This window comes from Polyodon spathula, chromosome 2 (assembly GCF_017654505.1).
Source record: "Polyodon spathula isolate WHYD16114869_AA chromosome 2, ASM1765450v1, whole genome shotgun sequence".
Classification (NCBI taxonomy): Eukaryota; Metazoa; Chordata; class Actinopteri; order Acipenseriformes; family Polyodontidae; genus Polyodon; species Polyodon spathula.
The window spans coordinates 96,055,372-96,075,982 of NC_054535.1; the positions used below are offsets into that span (position 1 = coordinate 96,055,372).

The 20,611-nt window shown below is 34.0% G+C and overlaps 1 protein-coding gene across 11 annotated transcripts in view; it reads right to left on the reverse strand.

Annotated features, from left to right (window-relative positions):
* The window catches only part of LOC121304414 (transcription factor 4-like), a 172,921-nt gene that overhangs the window by 79,339 nt on the left and 72,971 nt on the right, over window positions 1-20,611 (reverse strand). For all 11 annotated transcript variants that reach the window (XM_041235651.1, XM_041235609.1, XM_041235621.1 and 8 more), the window contains one exon: window positions 3,955-4,016. In XM_041235651.1, coding sequence (XP_041091585.1) covers window positions 3,955-4,016 — 62 coding nt within the window. The remainder of the gene's footprint in view (window positions 1-3,954; window positions 4,017-20,611) is intronic.

The window sequence follows — 20,611 nt, forward strand, 5'->3', positions numbered from 1 at the left end:
AGATCACCTTAGCGACAAAATGGAGGAGTAGAGGTGGTGTTCTCAAAGTGCTATGAAAAAGAGATTTACTGCAGTTTGGACTATAAGAATATATACAGTACGTTTGTATGAGAGAGTTTGTGTTTTCTTTCTGAGAGTCATTAAAAAATATGATAAACAGGAAACAGACTACAAAGATTTTCCTTAATGAATGAGGGATAAAAAAAAAGCCTAGTTAAGACTGTTTCCCAACATCTAAAAGTAGCACAACATTACTTACTCGATGACAGTCAGTCAGAGCAAAGGAATTCTTTTCTGTGAAAATGTGTCACAAACGAAGAAATAAAATGTGCTATTTCGCTTCTCACATACATATTATACTTGTATCTTATCATACTATAGTATTAAACAGTCATGGCAGAATAAAGTAAATCAATACTTTTTTCCTAACTGTATACATGGAAGTAAAAAAAAAAAAAAAAAAAAGTACTAACAGAAAAATAAATGAATCCTAGTAAAGAAAATATGATATTTAGTCTGAATAGAGACAGAGACATATATAAACTGCTAAGTAAAATATGTTTTTCAGCAAGGGAATGGACATATTTGGTTGCTTTGTGAATATTTTTCTACTGAATTCTCTTTGTTTTGCTCATGCTCAATGTTCTCTACAGTGTTCTGCTGGTAGTCTGATGGCCTTGACACTCAGCCAAAAACAATTCAGTAACAAAAATGAACAATAAAGCATTGTGTACTGACATTTATATTCTCCCCATGCAATCCAAAAAACTCAAATGTAACCCAAAGTGTCCATCAATACTTAATTCAAACCTTTAATATATACAGTGGCCACATTTTTTTATGGTATATACTGGTAACAGTTGCATTATCAAGTCCACTGATGTGAAGGAAGGTGCATTTTGTGAGAGGCCATTTTCTATAACTCAGCATTTGAGAAATTTGACTAAGCTTCACTACTTAACATAAACTTTTAATAAATATACATCAGTGAGAGTTGTATTTAAAACGGATTATTTTACTCAACATATTTGTTGTTTAAATACAATCTTCAATCAATAAGGCAACTATTACTGTGGGGGTATAAACATGTCCCAAAACGCTGCAGCAGTTTGAAAGACCTCAGCTGCCCGAAACTCACAGGCGGCACTGCACTACGCCTGTGTATAATTCCTTATTTTGGCAGCAGTCACTTTCTTAGGATTAGATCTATCTGGCAACTCCTGCTGTTGTGTATATTTCTGGTGGACAGTTCCAGTGCTCTTTGCTGGGTGGTTTTCTTTCCCTTGCTGTGCTTGGGACTCATTACCGTGCAAGAGGATAGTGCTGGAAAGGTGAAAACGAAGCTCCATCAAAGTCAGGTAGAGGTCAGGGGCTGACAATACGAGTTCTGAATTCCTGCCTTCAACCTGACAGTTAATTTCGATTTCACCCTTTCCATGTCTATTTGAAACAACCTACAAAAAGACACCGCTTAAAATAGTAACTGTTTACTGAAAAACTGAAGTAAACTAAAATGGTAGCTTTAAAATACCACCAAAAAGAATGTTTAGATAGCACTACAATTGTCTAAAAACATGTAATAGTAACAGTCATAACAGCAAGGAGCTACATTTTATTGTAGATTATGACCAATAAACTATTTATTTTGTATTTAATTGTAATATGATTGTTGTCTAAAAATCTGAGTTTTTAGAGTAAATATAGCTGATATTTAACTCAAAAAATTAAAATACATCATCTTGTTATATTGTTCACCAATGTATTATAATAACATGTGAAAATGTATGTACAGATTAAGGCAAATGTAAAAAAAAAAAAAAAAAAAAAAAAAACCCACACAACTGTAAAAAATACTAGTATTTTTTGGTAAATGACTGTTCACACAAAAGGTTTAGACATTGATGCTATTAAAAAAAGGTGTTGACATTTTTTATGATCATATTTTCCAAATCTGGACTGTTTTCCACTGCATTATTACGAGAATAGAAATATAGATTTACAGCCCTAATGCAGGTAAATGATTAATAAAGTCCCTCCGCAGCTACAAGCTAACTCCCTCCTCCCATTGCTCCCCATCCCTTGGGCTCCTCCAAGTGAAGACTGACCCATTACGTTCCAATTAGAGCCAGTTGCAATGATGGTTTTGTGATGCGGCCTAGAACTGCCATCACACAGTAACTAACTCTGAGGCACTCTCCACCCTTTTTTTCACACATGTATCTGTCTTCAGGTTCTTTGGTTCTAATATTGGGCAAGAGTTTACTATTGTCTCTTTGTAATTAATGTCCCTCTTACACACAAACACACTGTAGCTTTGATAACACTAACACCAGACAGTTAGTGCTCTCAGCTGATACCAAGAAGAAAGCTATAAGGGTAACTGACCTATACGGGCTGAAGGTTTGGTGTTTGCAACGACAGCAAGTGATCTGGTTTTCCCTTTAACAGACAGGTCCACCTGAGTTGAGGCTGAGCATTAATTTCCACAATGACAAGGGTTCCTTGGCACCACCTGTCCATGATGGCTTTCTACAGAAGGCCATTGTACTTCCATACATGCCTCATTGAGAGAAGTGATTCACACCCCTCTACTCTGGGATCTTCTCATGTCAGGCAGATAGAACAGTCCAGACCCCAGACTGCAGCACCTGTCAGTATATGGCTCCTGAGCTGCAAGGAATAGAGATCTCAAAGGACTCTGACAGGCTGTTGCTGATCTAAACGGAGGCTAAGAGGCAGGCCACCAGGAAGATGTATTGTTGCAAGTGCGGGAGGTGGGCACACTTGGTGTGAGGGCAAGCCGCACGTGACATACCTCTCACTGACCAATTTTCTTAGCTTGAAAGTTCATTGTCCCTTTCCACATAAAGACTAGAATTTAGTGCAAGCTGACCTGATGATGGACAAGGCAAAATGGTTTTTACTTTATAATTAGAATGCATCCGTTGAATATGACTGTAAATATCAGATAAGACAATACCACATAACCTTTTAGAGACTGGCAAGTATAAATTATAATATTGAGGGGCTGTCAAAGCTCTAGTCTACCAAAGGTAATGAGCATCAAACTTTTCACTCCAAACAATCCAGCTGTCCAGTTTGTAACTCCTAGTGTACCGTTAAAAGTTTAGAAAAACCATGTGCTCCCTGCTCCACAAGTAGTCTTTAAACTTTGGACCAAGTGTAGAAAAGTGAGGAGACAAGAGGTGTGAAACAATGGTACAGTATATATAATAAATGCAATGGGTGTCAAGTCTGGACAAAGGGCAAACAGCAGAACAAAATACAGAAATAACATGACCAGCAAAGAGATGCATTCCAAATGACCCTTGTGGAACAATAACAGGGACTGCTATGATTCTGACCCACAGAGACTGAGGACCGCTATCATTAACTCAAGAAAAACATTGGTGCGTTACAAGTGAGCAGGGGTGATCCACTGTAAACAAGTACTGTTACTTCAAATTTCTAAACAATTCCTATTTAGTTATAAAATGTAACCTTTAATAAAAAACGTCTGATCACTTGGTTTCAGCATCCATAAAATGGTTAATCGTCTCAGCTGTCAAAAGAGATTCATTAAAAATGGTGATCATTTTTCATAAATGACAAGAACCTTTGGCCGACAGTATGAATCATCTGCTGATGGACCATTTAAGAGTAGGATTAACATCCGCCAATTAACCACAATACAATATACAGCCCCGCAGCAACAGCACATAGAGCACCTTAGAAAATGCATAACAATGAAAACTGACAAGCAGGAAAGTATATTTAATAAAAATGAGACTAAAGTTTGTTAGGTACATATAGTTGTAATACAAATCAATCAATCACTTTCACATTGCACTCTTGGAATAAAGACAGTGGCAGTGTTGTTGCTGACCAGAGACAGCCACAAGCACCTACTAGTTAGCTGAGGATAAGTAGCATGTGGATTCATGTTGAGCTCACCTGATGGCACCCCTGTAAGTTTGACTCTCTTCCGTAAGAGTATGTTCCTCTCTCTGTTTTACCTGAAAACCAAAAAATTAATTGTGAGACCAGAAGAAAATCACTTTGCAGTACAACTGAATGCATTGTATGTTATATATTCTATCCACTTATCGTTTGGCTGGATTTAGGAAAGCGATTCAGGAATAAGGGGTATTATTAGGGATTAAACAGCAATGCAAAACATAAATAATGCTTTCATTGCCCACTATGTTGCCAAGGTTATAGATTGGAAAACAGTTCTAGATATGCAAGCAACTAAAGCATTGTTCAATTTGATATATGCAGACTTTTTTTCTGTAGGGATCCTCAAAAAAGGAATTTGTTGTCAAATACTATCGAATGCACAAATGTTTCTTACCTCCCAGCAATTTAACAGTATTGTAACAAATTTTAAATTATTCTCATATAAATATATTCTCACTATAATGCTCGAAGCCGCAGGTTGAGTTAACTACAGTTCTTCCCGAGGGCCCTTTAGTTTCCAAATATGAGCCGAGGTCTGCAGTCCATATTTCTTTTAGGAATCAGTCAAGAAAGTCATGTTTTTGAAATCCACAGCACAGTTATTAAAGTTTTTTGTTTTGTTTTTGTAATTCATTTTCTGTTATCCGCCATTTTGCTTTGTTGTGTGAAGAGAGTGAGGACGTATAGTGTGATGACATAACTTGAGGGAGTTTGTAAAAAAACTATTGACCATAAACAGCGTCACAGGGGCAATAGTTGGATCTGTTTTTGGTTATGTGATGAAGTTTTAATCAATCACAAACCAGAATTTCTAAAGACCTACAAGTCAATTTTCTAGGCATTTTTGTGGGGCCCTTAAAATGGGGGAGTGACTAATACACAGGTGTATCTAATAATAAACAACTGTACCAGTGCCACAATGGGATATTACAGCCACAGTTATTACAGTTCACACAAACTTAACTGTTAACAACCAGATTTATTTTTTCAGGATCTACGGCATGCAGGTCATGTTGCTAGGTAAAAACAGAAAACCACTGTTCTGATTAAAAGTTTTAATTTGTTACTCTTAATAGCCTTAGTCATTTTGAATGTTAAATTTAAGCATTCAGACTCTTGACTGACCTTCTCTCGACCCAGACGTGCGTGTACATGAGAAAAAAATAGGTTAAAGTTATCAGTCTTCAGAATATGAAAACATCACAGCTGTATTGCTTAACTGTTACCACAATAGCTGTCAGTCTATGAATTTCCTTATTCCCACCCTTCAGAGCCATTGATTTGGTAGGCAATCGGCAGTTTTTGTTATTTTAGCCGATAATGTACACCGACATACATGCTTGAATTTCTTCCAGCACAGAATTCAGTGTTTGGTCAGGTGAACACTTGCTAGACTAATGACATAAAAACATTAAGACAGTAATTTTCCCAGTGCTCAAAAGTGCGGTGTATGGATTATTTATTTTTTTTTTTTTTAATCTCTATCTGAAGACAACAATAGACTAGCCGAGTTCTGTGCAGCCGAACAGACTCGATGCTACATTCAATTCAACGATGAACTGTCAGTACAATATCATTTTGATGCTTAAAAAAAAACAAAAAAACTCTTTGAATATTTAAGTGCTGATCAATACTCCTCTGCGTCCAAACAGTAAAAACAAGTCATCTTAGTTAGCACAGACTACTGGGTCATTACATTATTATTATTATTATTATTATTATTATTATTAAATAATAATAATAATAATAATAATAATAATAATAATAATATAAAACACTGCATGACTGGAGACAAAACAAAGACAAAAATAAAATGGCGAAAGAAAACCAAGCTTATAGAGAAGGAAAGTGTTTATGATTATGTAGAAAAAATTTGTGTGACTAATACATACTGCAACTTGTTCTACATGTCAGTGCAACGCAGTGGTACACATAACGTATGTGTATGGTTATGGTTCTGATTAACAAAACTAAATGAATGTATTTGTACAGCTGGAAATTGAATACAATTGTACTGCACCATATGCAACACTAAAATGTTTTGTTTACTGGTTATTAAATAGTGCACTGTTTAGTTTATTTATTTTTCTTTAATTGATGCAAGCATCACTGTTTAATACTTTTAAATTGACTTTTAAAATACTGTTTAATACTTTGAAATTTGAATTAATACAACACATTTGTAAAAGCCAATGCAGCTGGAACTATTTTCGGAGTATGGTTTTGAAAAGAAACGTTCAGTAAAGCAAAGACATGTTCTTGAACTTGTTTGTGTATTTGATACGGTAAAATAAAATACCGGTAGGTTAATACAGATGTGATGTGGGACTCATAAGTTGATTTTACGCTCTGTTAGTTGTTACTTTCTAAACTTTAAACATTTTGAAAAACAGAAGTTTCTAGCAGTTTAACTAAAAACAACACTGTAAAATTATTAAATGGAATAGTGTTGCAAACAAGGGTTATTTCTAAACTAAACCTGTGCATCTTTCTTTATTTATCGCTGTTGAACATGTAGAAAACCAAATTAATTGTAAAAAAAATTAATTTAAACACAAAAAAGGGAGTTTCCTAAAATTGAAGTCTCAAAAAAGGGGGAGTGACTTACGCCAGTGCAACCTATAAAACAATTTTAGATATATAAATATTATATTAGTGCTGGGTCGAACATGGGATTTTTATGTACTCAATTTAAATACTCGTTCGGATATTCGTTTTTCAAAAAGTAATAAAAACCATTATATTACTCTGAACTCAGGCAGACACAGCATAGCAGCAGGGACAGGGGGCGTTTCCATGGCCCGCGTGTGCCTTTACAGCAAGACCTTACAATATGTAACGCGTTAAAATAGAAAAATATCCCAGGAGTAAAGAATAAGTTGTGTAGGACTTACTTTACCCAAGTGAATTATCGTATTCGCACGAGATTCAGGTATAGTTATTTTTAATTATTTTTAATTTTTTTAGTAAGTTTAGTTTAACAGGAAATAAAAATGAACTCCTGAACTCTAAATTGTTGTTACGGTGCACTTCAGGCATTAGTATTCCTAAATAAGTGAATTTAGATATCCTGACGGCATCTGACCAGCAGATTTGCAAAAACAACAATTTTATAAGCACTTGTACTTAGAACCGCCAGACACGTCATTTTGACGTGTGTTACTATAAAGTATTTTTTTTTTTGTACAGCCCACAATAGTATTACTTTAATATACACTCCCCAACCCCACTTCCTTTCTCTAGTATGTATTTCAATGGAATGTGGGAGGTGGTGTGGTCTGTCAGATTAAACAAAACTGAGAGAGAGAGAGAGAGATATTACAGAATCGTTTGCGCCAAATCTTGAGATGTTTGCGTTTTTATTTGAGAGAAATTAGAAGTATTTGCTCTGGCAATGAAGGGCAACAAGGATTTGCCCAAAACAATGTCAATGGAGGTGCACGGTGCTGCAGGATCACGGTGTAACAATCAGCCCTCAGCCTATAGCCAACTACATATGTTCCAATAAATTAGAACTAGTTACTGTGCCAAATATAAGAATATCTAAAATATTTAAGTACAGAAGGATTGATTGACAGTGAAGAAATCACTTGCACTATTTGCTTAACACAAGATTGCAAAATAAAACCAAAAAAACCCGCAGCACTTGCACAGGCAAGCGTGCGAAATTCAATGCAACAACCACAACAAACAATTCATTCAGAATGAACAATATTAACTGGAGAGCGTACATTTAAACGTCATCCCACAATAATTAATTGACCATAAAGTTACAATGTTCTGTTTGTTTAAAGCAATCGTCCAGTACAACAAAAACCAAAAAAAAAAAAATGGGCTACAAGCTCATGCAGTAGCAAAAAAATATGCACATTTAAAAAATAATATCCAAGTTAGCCATCCAGCAAGAACAAATGATTAAACTGTGTTTATCCCACCTATTTGAGAGAAGTGCAGCAACAAGATCTTCTGAGTTTTAGCGTCCAAATTAAATCTTCATTCTTCAGAGTTTAATCCACAATGGAAAGACAGGCAACACAGCAGCAGTGTAGTGAATCATAAAAGCATGTTCAGTGAAACAGAATGAGCCTTTCTTAACAAAGTTAATCTGATCTTAACCAAACTTTCTTTCTTTTGAAGTGCTAATACAAACTATTGATAAAGAAAAATAACAAACAAGTGGCAGTCCCTCCCAGCAGACCTGCTGGTGCGCGGCTAAGTACTATGTGAACTTGTACCTCGCGCAACCTTGCCATTGCTGTTGCTTCACAGTAAACTGTAGCCATAGACATGTTTTCATAAAGTAATAACACAAGGTTTACTTGTGCTTTTTGTAGCTGAACAAGCAAACAAAAAACTGAAACTTTCTTTAAACACTTCATATAAAACAAAACGCGGAAATGACGTTATAAAGTGAAGGGGGAAAAAACCTCACCATTCTCGTTTATTACATTCCACATAAAGTCGCAACAAAAAATAAACAATCTATACAAAACCAGATGACCAGATTGTTAAGTCCTTAAACTGGAACAGTATGGAAATATTGTGAATAACTTCCAACGTCAAAGCTACGGTGAGATCGTGTTTTGTTTTTTGTTTTTTCACTTTGGCAATTTTGACATTAAAACTCAAATCAGTGAGACAAATCCTTCTTTATTATTTTATTCAATTATTCCTCCTTCGAATTCACTTTGTTACTATTTCCAAAATATATTACAACACATTTTAAAGAGATAGCAAACAATAGGAGGTGGGGGGGACTTAGCTGCCTAAGTTTACGGCCTACCTATGTAAAGCTCTTTGTGGTGGTGGTCCACTATGAAAGGTGCTATATAAAAATAAAGATATTACTGTTATTATTAGGTGTGATCTTGAAGCTCTGTCTTTCTGGCTTGCCGTCTGTGAAAATGTTCTTTTGTGACCAGAGGGTATGTTTGAAACCATGACTGCGTCACCTCCCTGTGACTAGTATCACAGTCATATTTTAGTTATGTGCATGGGTAGCTGGTATTCCTTGGGCTGCATCTTTTGGAACATTATTCTGGTAATTGGTCTGTACAATTTGGTTTATAACTTTTTTTTTCCTCATTCGGATGCCATGCAGGTTTTTTTGCTTTTGTTTGTTTTTTACAAGCAGCGCCATCCGCTGGTTGTTTCTATTAGAGCCTCCCGTTTGTGGCATGCATACGTTACATGATCAAGCTAGCTTTCGTTTTGGGAAATTAAATCAAACTAAACAGTCTGTATTGACTCATCTCCTAAATAAATAAATCGTTCTGATGAAGAACAGTAATGTGTATTCCAAACAGTTTTGAGATAGTCAATCTTTTTTATTTCAAGGTCTGTAGAAAAAAAAAATCCAAAAGCTCCACAATTTTACAATAATCCTTTTGTATGACTTCAGTTTCTCATAAATAGATTTTCATATAGTATGTAGGTTTTAAAATATAAAATATGGGACAAAGTACATGTCCAGTTTTGCTTGTGATAAGTGGAAAAAACTTTTATGTATACTCCTTAATTACTATAAATGACAATAATGTGTTATGAACACACAGTTGACATATAAAACACAGGTTTTCCACTTATTCTTGCAAGCACACGTGTGGTCAAGTGTAAGTTATGTCTTTTTAATTGTTAGTGCAACAACCATACAGACATACTACATACATATATATATATATATATATATATATATAATATATATAAAATCTGCACAGCTTTTGCAAACAAAAGATTTTCAAAAGTTGCTGAATCAATCAAAAAAAAAAAAAACTTTCTAAATGCAGATTCTGAGATTTTCGTTCTAACAGCAAAAAAAGCCAATACCCCCGATATAAAATGAAATATGCAGGAGAATATATATATAGAATATTAGATAATATATATATATATATATATATATATATATATATATATATATATATATATATTATATATATATATTCACACACACACACACACACACACACACACATATATATATTATAATTTTTTTTTCCCAGTGCAGTTGGGCAATGTCCCGCCTTCCTGACTTGTATGGCATGCATACGTTACTATTGCTTCGTTCTGGTTACTTTAAACCAATTACTCACTGATTGACAACAAATTCCTACATTTCTATAGGAGACATTTTGCCTCTTTACAATAAAGACTAAAGTAATTATTTAGTTAGATAAGATTTTTACTTTACGGGTATTAACAGAATTGCAAATTGTGCGTAAATGTGAAAAAAGCCTAACACCACAGACCAAACCACAGAAGAATTCTTCTGTACCCGTGCACCATGTCTGATTTTTGTTGGTGGAAGACAGCAAAAGAAAGTTCAGTTACAAAGAAAGTCTAATTGTCGAATTATATATATATATATATATATATATATATATATATATATATATATTATATATATTATTGTCTGTTTTATACAAATGCAAAATGCCCAAGCCTTTTGGAAATTAACCGAAAACAATAATTTCATACAGTATATAAAAAGCAAAAGCCATGAAAAAAATCGACATACAATTAAAAAATAACTACAAATAAGCACAGAAAAATGAAATAAAAATAAAAAAACAGAAGCCCTAATAATATACTAGTACTTACAACTGTATGTGTCATTTCATTTGTTGAACATAATTTAAAATCCAATTATATTTTTTGTCTGTTTCCTATTTAAAAATATAACCCAAATTTGCTTTCAATGAAATTTTAAAAGGACGCATTCCATGGGTAATGCTTACTGTCCCTGAAAGTCATACATATTTTGACAGATATTGTGGTAAACCCTTTCATATGGGTCTTGCACAGAAATCTCTTATTTGAGCTGAATTCCCACATATTGGGCACAATGGAGTTTTGTTGAATGTTGCCTTTCATATATATGTGTGTGTGTGTGTGTGTGTGTGTGTCACACAATTTTTATAACATTGTCCTTCTATGAATCAATATAGTTTAAGTTAATTGTTGCCAATAAAGTATATTTAGTTATATTTAAAGACAAGTATTTACAATTAGCAATGACTTGCAATACATTTTCAATATTGGTTTAATACTGCAAGAGGAAACGGGCTATTTCATTTAGTATTAGAAGACTTTAGGGTGGGTTGCAACATACATGCAGCTTCATCGTTGCTTTAAGCCACAGTGAACATGAAGTGCGTTTTAGCATTAATTCGAGTTATGATTAGGCTGTGGGGTTGTAACCCTTGAGAAAATACAGCATGGAAACAAACTCCCTATGTAATGGCAGCTCTGCACTGCTGCACACAATAACCATGAAAGCAGAAAATGTATATATGGGCCGAGGGGTCAGAAGCCTTAAATTACAATAAATAAATAAATAAATAAACAAAGTTGTTGGGTCTGATTGGTGTAGAAACTCTTTAGAGGTCTATGTAAATTACATTCAGAATTAGTGTATTTTTCTTTCTAAAGGTGAAACTTTGGTCTATTTAAGCAATTTTAGTTAACAGCTTCTTAATGACCCTCAGCAGTATTTACATCCTGAATTTCAATCTCATAAGTTCTTAACGTTAAGCAGAAACTGGTAATATGAGTTTTTTATGCTTTGTTTTCAAATCTCTCAAGGAAAACACATTTAAATACCTAATTTAAAATTGAGAAAAAACAAAACAAATAAAGCAAAATAAATGGCTGCACGCAGTTGATAAGTGATCCGTCTTCAGCTGATAAAGGCACTGTATTGTTGAGACTTTTAAACATGCAATACTGGTGCTAATATTGTATTTTAACATTCTACATTTCCTCCTTCTCGACCAGGTATCTCTCGTAAATCTGTTTTATCTCAATAGTAAGGGTTAAATCTATTCCTGTTTTGTGTGGGGGAGGATGGCAGAACAGCATAGACATGAATCACTCTTAGTAATTCAAGTGTTTCCATGACATCAATGGGCACCCTTCCAGAACTCTGGCAAAGTCTAAAAGGTACTAAAGGGGCACTGCAGCCATTGGAAGTTAGATTTTTTATTTTTATTTTTTTTTTAAACAAAAGAAACATCATATTAGGTGCATTGTTCATTATGAATTAAGCTACTGTATCTGGCGGTCACAGTAAATACAGCATATTGGTAAAAGATAACCTAAATTTAAATTGCTGTCAAACTTGCTGATTCCTAAATATGTAAATATAAAGATTAAATAAATAAAAATAAAGAAATGCAATATGAATGAATACCATTCATTTTAAACATGTGCTGCAAACCAAGAATCCCTTCAATCCTTCTTGAATTCATCTGACATTTTTATACATACAAATAAGAATTCTATTGTTTTTGGCTAATAAATGTAGACCTTTAAAATATGATGTTTTTAGATTTGCAATACAGTATTATCTGTTTTTTTTTTTTTTTTTTTTTTGAGGGGCACTTCAATAAATTCTAAACAAGAACCAAATGCAAAAGTGATGAAATCTTAATTTAAATAGTCAAAAAAAGAATTCAAGAAAAATGTAATGGCAGATATTATATGTGTAGTTAAAAACAAAACAGCCACCCTAAACTACAAATACCAAACAGATGAGACATACCCTTCCCGAGTACAAAGGAATGCATGCTGTGTAGTCCTATTTGAATTATTTTTGTATAATTGAAGGAATCGACAGTGACAAGCTTTAAATATGATGTGTTTTTAATCCAAAATAAAACCTGAAAACCCTTTTCCCCCAGTAGATTTGGCTGTAACCATTAAAGCAAAAGAAAGCCGCCGCATTCGTGCATTTCTGTTTTAGACAACCCTCTGTTACTAGAATGCGGCAGGCGCTGCAGATATTTTTTTGGCACAATGACAATGGTGGCACTGCCAAGCCCCATGGCTAAAACTACTAAAAGAGGCATAAGGATAGCATTATAGCTGAAATCTTTTTTTACTGCAATGAAATACCGGTCTGGATTTTGTTTTGTTTGTATATTTATTTTCTTCTACAAAATCACCCTTAAGAGGAGATCTGAAAAGTATATAAAATTGTTACTGAACATTCTCGAGATTGCTGCGTCTGCATGTGGTCCTTTTGTTGCAAGACTTTGGGTTGTTTTCACAATACGTGAAATACAATGGCTGCTGATGAGGTTCACAAAGCTTTACATACATTTTTGTAAACACTAAATCCTAAACAAATGAATAAAAAAAAAGTATTATGCCTAGTTTAAAAAAACATGCAAAAATCCCCTTAAAACATCAAAGGATGACTAAAACGCAGAAATACAAGACTGTACTGATCTGTACACCATTAACCAGTTATCTACATAACAATGCAACATGCACACAGCATGTACTGTGGCATATGTATTGTGCTTAAAATCATTATAAAAATCACAGCATGTTTTGTTTATTTTAAATATTTACTTGTTATGAAGGTAAAAGTTAGAGACCTTGATGTTTCATTAAATTTGGTGTGTGATCTTTACTTTATCACACAGTATACAATTTCTTTCCCTTTTAAAAATGCAATATAATAACTCAAATTCAAAAGTTTTTAAAAGTTCTATAATTGATAGATTTAAAATGAAAATGCGACAAAATTACTAGAACCTATACTTTTGCCAAGTATCTCACCACCAGTATCAACCCACAGTGACACAACAGGCAACACAAGGGCAACACAGCAGCAATGTGAAATAAATAAGACTAATTCCTATTTTTTGCGATTTTGTCGCGCAAAAACTAGGGAATTCAGCAATCAGAGAACAGCTTCCATGAATGTGGTTCAACAGGGCAGAGCAGTATCCAAAATGACAGGGCAAAAATAATACCTGCAGTGGAAAAATACGCATTGCTTTATGACAAAATCATCACAATTATAAAGACAGAGATGAACGATAATTTATGAGATTCCATTTAGAAGGAACTGGATATGATATGTTGAAATACGTCAGAGAAGACACTCATAATTTCCACATCATGTTGATGAATATGTACCAGTCCTCATCATCATTTCGTCAATAGAAATTTTAATAGATCTGTCAGTTTTAAAATCTATCGCATCGCGTCTGTCACTCAGGTGTGTATGGTCATGTCGCTGTGCAAATATCTCGTCAACTGATAAAAAAACGTATTACTACAAGTGAGTAGCTGCCTTAAGTTGATAATTCATAATGATATGCATTTTTTCTCCCCACAGCCCTGTAGCTATTCAAAAAACTGAAACAAACAAACAAAAAAAAGGAGAAGGTGGGCAAGTTACAAGCTACAGTAAGTTTATGGAGTATATGGCAACAGTGAACATATATCACAACAACATGAGAAGATTAAGCAGCAAGAAAATGTGGAAATCTCATGAGCTGTTTTTATGGGGTGGGGTGGGGTGTTTAAATTGGGAACACCCAAACATACACATTCCCTGTTTTTGGGGAAGCTTATATAATTGCAAGGGTCTGGTTGTATTTAGAAGTATAATCTAATAGCCTAATACAGCAAGCCAGGTCAAAACAAGTCATCTTCATACATATTTTATCACTGCAAAATATTGTCTTAAAGATCACAAAGAGTTAGTTTCTTAATTGTTATGAAGTTTAATTGAGTAATTTTTTTAAAAAGTGTTGTGTAACAAGAAAAGTATATTTTGACACCACATACTAACTATATGTAATAATGAAATCCACAAAATAAATAAAATCCACATGGTTTTTTCTATATTTAAAACATCCAGTACAGAAAGAGAGATATAGTACTAGACACAAACTGAGCATAAGGAACAACACTTGCAAACAATGTGGCCTTAGTAAAATCCAAATTACCCTCGCTATAACGAACCTGGTGGTATCAAAGCATTTTGTTTGTTATATTGAGGGATTCCTTATAGTGAAAGGACAATCAAAATGAACAATAACCTGTTGGAGTAAGATAATGAGATGATGATGAGATTGTGAATAAAAGTAGAATTACCTGTTTGTCTCATGTATGCAGTATTCTGCCTTTGCTTTATCCTATTTGTTAAATAATTAAAAAGTAGTACAAAAAGCAAAAAATTCCAAATTGAAGCTGAAGTTTTATTAAAAAACAATCTGACATGAATCGTTTCAAAGTGCACCAAATCGTAATTCAACAAGCAAGAATCACAAACTGAACTTTTGTTCCAAATCAACCTGACATGTTTTATTCAATTTTGCTTTGCTGGATGGTTGCTGAACAAACCAAAAGACTGAGTGCTTTTTGACAACCTATATTCCCAACAGAGATATGCCTGTGTTACACCCTTTTTTTCCCTCAAATGATCATTATAGTTTCCAGCTTTGTTGCAATATAAAATTATTTGTTTCGGATGTATAGTTACACAGCGCACGCTTTTTATTAAACAAAAAAGCTGACTTCACTGCAGAGGTGTGATCCTGTGTGTACAGACCGGGATGTTGACAGTGTGTGTTTATATTATCTTTTTTTAATTATTTTTTATTTGGGGTCCAAGGGCCAGGTTTGTTACAGTCGACTGTACATTATAATGAAGGACGTTATCGCAAAGGTATACTGTATTTTGTTTTTTCATGTTGAGACGTTGTGTACAGAAGTGCCTGACATCAGGAGAACTTGAAACTGTCAAAGTTTTTTTTGTTAGATTTTTTTTTTTCAACTTTACAAGAAAGATATTTTTTTTAAGTGTAAGTTTTATCTTGTTTGGATGTCGCACTATTTAAGTAATATAATTCCTCAGCAAATGCATGCGATCTGGGAATCAAGGTAGCCTGCAGAGAAATACCCCCTATACTTATTTGTCGACTCCAGCCATACAGTGTTTGTCTAAACTGCTGTTGTTCTGTTATGTTATTATTGTATTAATTTTCCTCTGAAAAGGCAGTCGATAATGTGAGCACCACGTTAAACCTTAGTTTTAAGCCTCCAACCTAGTTAGTCCCATATTCCCTTCGCCCATATAAAAAAAAAAATCATGAATGAATTGAAACATCTGGAATTAACAGTCAGGACTAGTTTTTCTCCAAACTTAGGGGCAGCTGTTTAATATGTTATTTTCTAACTTGCACCTGTACCAGTAACCCTTTTTTTAACTGCTCTTGTAACAATAACAAGAAGTCTACTACATAAATATTTGTGGTACACTCTTGGACAATGGCAAGGAAAATTAAGATTTTCTGCAGAAATACCAATCACATGTGGCTAAAAGGGTTATGTGGTTTACATAATGCATGATAGCCACAATATTCCAGAGCTTATTCCATGCTGTACTTTATTCCTTAATGTCTGAACCTGTACCATTTTTAAGGAATAAATAATTGTTTTTATTCTTATAATTATATTACCATTTGCAATAAATGAGACCCTGTTTGGTTTAAGGAGATATTTCATTTTAAAAAAAAAAACTGTTTAATTTTAAAATATACAGAAATCTATATCTCAATCTATATATTCTTAAACTTAAAAAAGGTATTGGGTGGTTGAAGTACACCCAAGTGTGCAATTGCTTACTTACCAAATGCCCCAACAGTTTCATAAAATCCAAAATCGTGCGGTTCCAAACACAATGCATTAAATTGCTCAGCCAATCACACAACAGTACTATAAAAGCAACAATGTGCATGACCGCTGGTTACCAGTGATTTTACTATTGGATAATACCCATAACTGTATGCGTCCAAGAGAATAACAAAACACAGCTGTGCACCATTTTTTAAGCTAGTACATCAAAGCATTTGGTCTTTCATCTGGAAGTGAAAAAGTCACATGACTACAACAGCAACAATATTAGATCACAGGTCAAGGGCATCAACAACGTGTTCATATCATCCTGGAAACAGTTGATAACTTAAATGTTTTTTGAGACAGAAGATTCTAAAAGTGAGAAACAGCTTTGTCACATGATGGATGCCAAAGAGTTAAGCATTGTAATGCAAGCCATCATTGGTCAAGGGTCAGGGGTCAAGGTTTTGCCCTTTAGTATTAAATTTTGACATTTCAGTGACTGATGTATATAGTATCGATCTCAACTCAACAAATAAAAAACAAAACAATTTCCTTGTATTTTCAAATTATTTAAAAAAGGACCGCTCCTATGAATTTGGTTTCTGAATTATTTGCACAATCTATTAATTTCAGAGGACTTAAATAATTGCGACAAGCAGCCTGCTAGGGCCAGCAACTGGGATAATGCATAATGCTTTACATAGGTAAAGTTTCATGGATAATAGGTCATCATCTTAAGGGGAATCAACTGTGCGACTCTTCAGCGTGTTTGCACCATGATACTTCATCCTGCAGCCTGCAGCTGAAAATGAAATGCAAGAAAGAAGCCGAGTGCTCAAAGCAAAAATCTGCTTCCAGGACAATCCATTATATCTGACAAGTTAAATGTTCCATGGTAGACCATATGGCATCGGAGCAGGGCCGACAATGGAAGAGGGAAACTCAGCAAATGCATCACAATTAAGGTGTTTGGCTACAGTTTTTATTCTTTGAATGGCTTCTTTTTTTTATACAAATAATACCTTTTTTCCCCTCTCTAGATTTGCCCGATTCTCTCTCTAGTCTATGGAAGGAATGTGTTTTTTTTTTTTTAATCAATGATCAAAACTACACACAAACAAACAAACTTTAAGCACATACTTTCATTCTTAACACTGTTTCACTGTTAACACACTGAATAAAACACTGACAGCTACACAAAATGGTACTCTAAGACTAAACTTCCTCATTTTGAATAACATTTATCAATTCTACCTGCCCCACCATTCACCCACATACTGTAAACACACAGGCACTTGTCAAACAGCAGTCTCGTGTTTTTATCTGACATGTAAATACATGTATATCTACAAATACCAATACCTACAGAACTATCAAAGTTTGAAATAGCAGGGTTCAACTAGGATATAACTTGAAGGGTTAAAGGATCATACAAATTGCAGGGAACAGTGTTTCACATTAAGTGTCTTATCTAGTAAATTGCAGGTCAATGAACAAAAGCGCTAACCTTTCAAGGAAGAATAACTACTGTCAAAATATACAGACAGGGTTTCAACAAAAAACAACAAAAAATACCAGCAGTCATTGGCCTAATTCCCATGAATTGCAAAGTCATGCTTTAAAAGTTTTCTGGGTTTTATGTTACTTGGATTTAAAACTATAAAATGTATGTACAGTCTGGCACAGGTGGCATTTTGACTGGCAAAACAAACCTTTGATCTACTTTATAGTTTTAAAAGGGCATTTTCAATCTATTTTTCTGAAACTCAATTTTCCTAGGCTCATTCCAAACTGTTTCGGTATTTCTATGCAGTAATCCTTAATACTAGTTTGAAAATATGCAACACCCAAATGTGAATTCAGTTGTACTGTATTTCATGTATTTTGTATTATTTCATCCCTGTTTCTCTTAATTTAACATATTTCCTAATTGAAATTTAAAAACACACATTAACATGTACAATAAAATAATACACAGTCAGTGCACTTTAGCCTGTATTGTACTATGACTATTCTTGCTGCAACCATAACTATTTTTCTATTATAAATAATAATAATAATAATAATAATAATAATAATAATAATAATTAATATTATTATTATTATTATTATTATTATTATTATTATTATTATTATTATTATTAATAATTATATACACCTGTATCCGGTTTTAATTATTGTTATAGATTTGAAAAATGTTAACACCGATATAGTTGTTCACAAGCACTGCAAAGCACCCACCTAATATATTAAAATGACTGCTGTAGAACGAATGCTTGTCAAGGGAGGACATCTGTGGGTGAAAATGGGTTGTGTTCCCACCTGGGTCTTTTTTCATATTTTGTATCCTTCATAAGCTTTTCATTATTAAAAGGAAAAGGACTTTCACTACCAGACCACTCCCCGCTTAATATGTAGCTTATTTTGACCCCACAAATAAGGGAATTTGGCTACTTTTCTATAGCAATAGCTTCAAAAAACACATCAGATTTGCCTCAAAAAACTATCATTTATGGAAGACAAATGAATACTTCAAATGGATTACAAGGTCGACACATTCAGTGGCTGTTGACAGGAAACCAGCTGATCACTTAACAAGTTCCTTCTTTTATAACCATTTTAATTCAATCAAATCTTCATCGCTCTAATTGCTGTAGGTGGTCAGATGTTTCAGCAATTTTTAGATTGTGCTGTACTTGGATGCCAAAATGCTCTGCGTTTAATTGCCTAAAAGCCTGATAAATATTAGAATCACACACAGCATGAGCTTTATAGTAAAAGAAGCAAGGCCACGGATTTGAATGAGCCATTTGCCACACCTCTGTGCAGTTCTAATGATTGTTAGAAAATAGAGGTGATAACAGTTGTAGGAAGATAATCAGCATAATATGCACCTGTAAGTAGAAGTTTAGAATGCCCAATAAAAACAACCAGCAGAGTGATTATTATTATTAATAATAATAAATACAGTAAAATAATAATCATCAGCACAGTACTTTAAATACATGTGACTTATGCCAAATGTTTTAATCGGTTTGTTTGTTTTAAGTGCATAACTGTTAAATACTTTGTAAACCGTGTCCTCGTCTTACAGTATTGACTTGCAGTAAATGCATCAGGTAGAGAAACAAACACTGGGTGGGTTTGCTGCATAATGCATCAACGGATGCTGAACTTGTCCTGTCCACCCACAGATGGGCATGGGAGGTTAATTTAGTCTCCAGGTATCTGCAGCTCAGGGCACCATTTGGAGCATATACTGTCAATCTTGTCTTTTTAAACAGGTATATTAAAGCAAAGATTAAATAACTGTATTGGCATAAAAAATTAAAATAAAAAAGACGAAACATACTTCCTTGTTGCTACACTTTTGTACTACAGTGCAAGGACAACTATAAAACTATAATTAAAAAGAAACTTCGTAAGAATGCAAACAAATTATTTTAACACACACAAACTATTTGATTTTTTTGTTGTTGTTGTTTTGTAAGCACATTCTTCCTAAAGTGAATAATATATTTTGCATCTGAACAAAATTGTTCCACTCTAAATGGATTTCCCTCAGTCTCATTTTTTTTTTTTTTTTTTTTTTTTTAATAGTTCCAGTTAGTTAATAGATGCTACAGAAACCCAAACATACACTGTTCACGATCTCTGGTTTGCTTGTTTCATGTTATGCCCCTTGGATTAACAGAATAAGCTGGTTAAAAAAGCATCTCCTCCTAACTCTTTAAAGCTACACTTTATTAAAAATACCCTGGAGACAGACTAATCAGTAGAGATCTGTCAGGCCAGCCATCACCTTTCAATTGGTGTGCCTCAGCAGGGATTCATTCATTTTGTTTTTCCTTTCACTTTTTAGCTGGCTAACATCTTTGGAAGGCAGTGCATTCTTGTAGTTATACCCAAGGATTGGGGTTAATAGAGAATCATGTGTTTCTACACTGAATCAGATACTGATTCACTACCTTTGCCATCCAATGACCTACAGAAACTAAACAAAATTGTAGTTTTAAATAAAATACTATATTTAACTGTTTCTTTCTTCTAGCCATGAACAGAACAGCACATGTGCTATATACCCCCGACCAATGCAAACATGTAAAACAGAGAGATTTTAGAGATAATCTAGAGCAGAGCTTGTTTTAGCTCAGAATTGCTTTTGCCAATTCTGGTAAACATCGTTGGCAATCCATTTGGTACAATCCAAGCATTAGGTATGGCCACA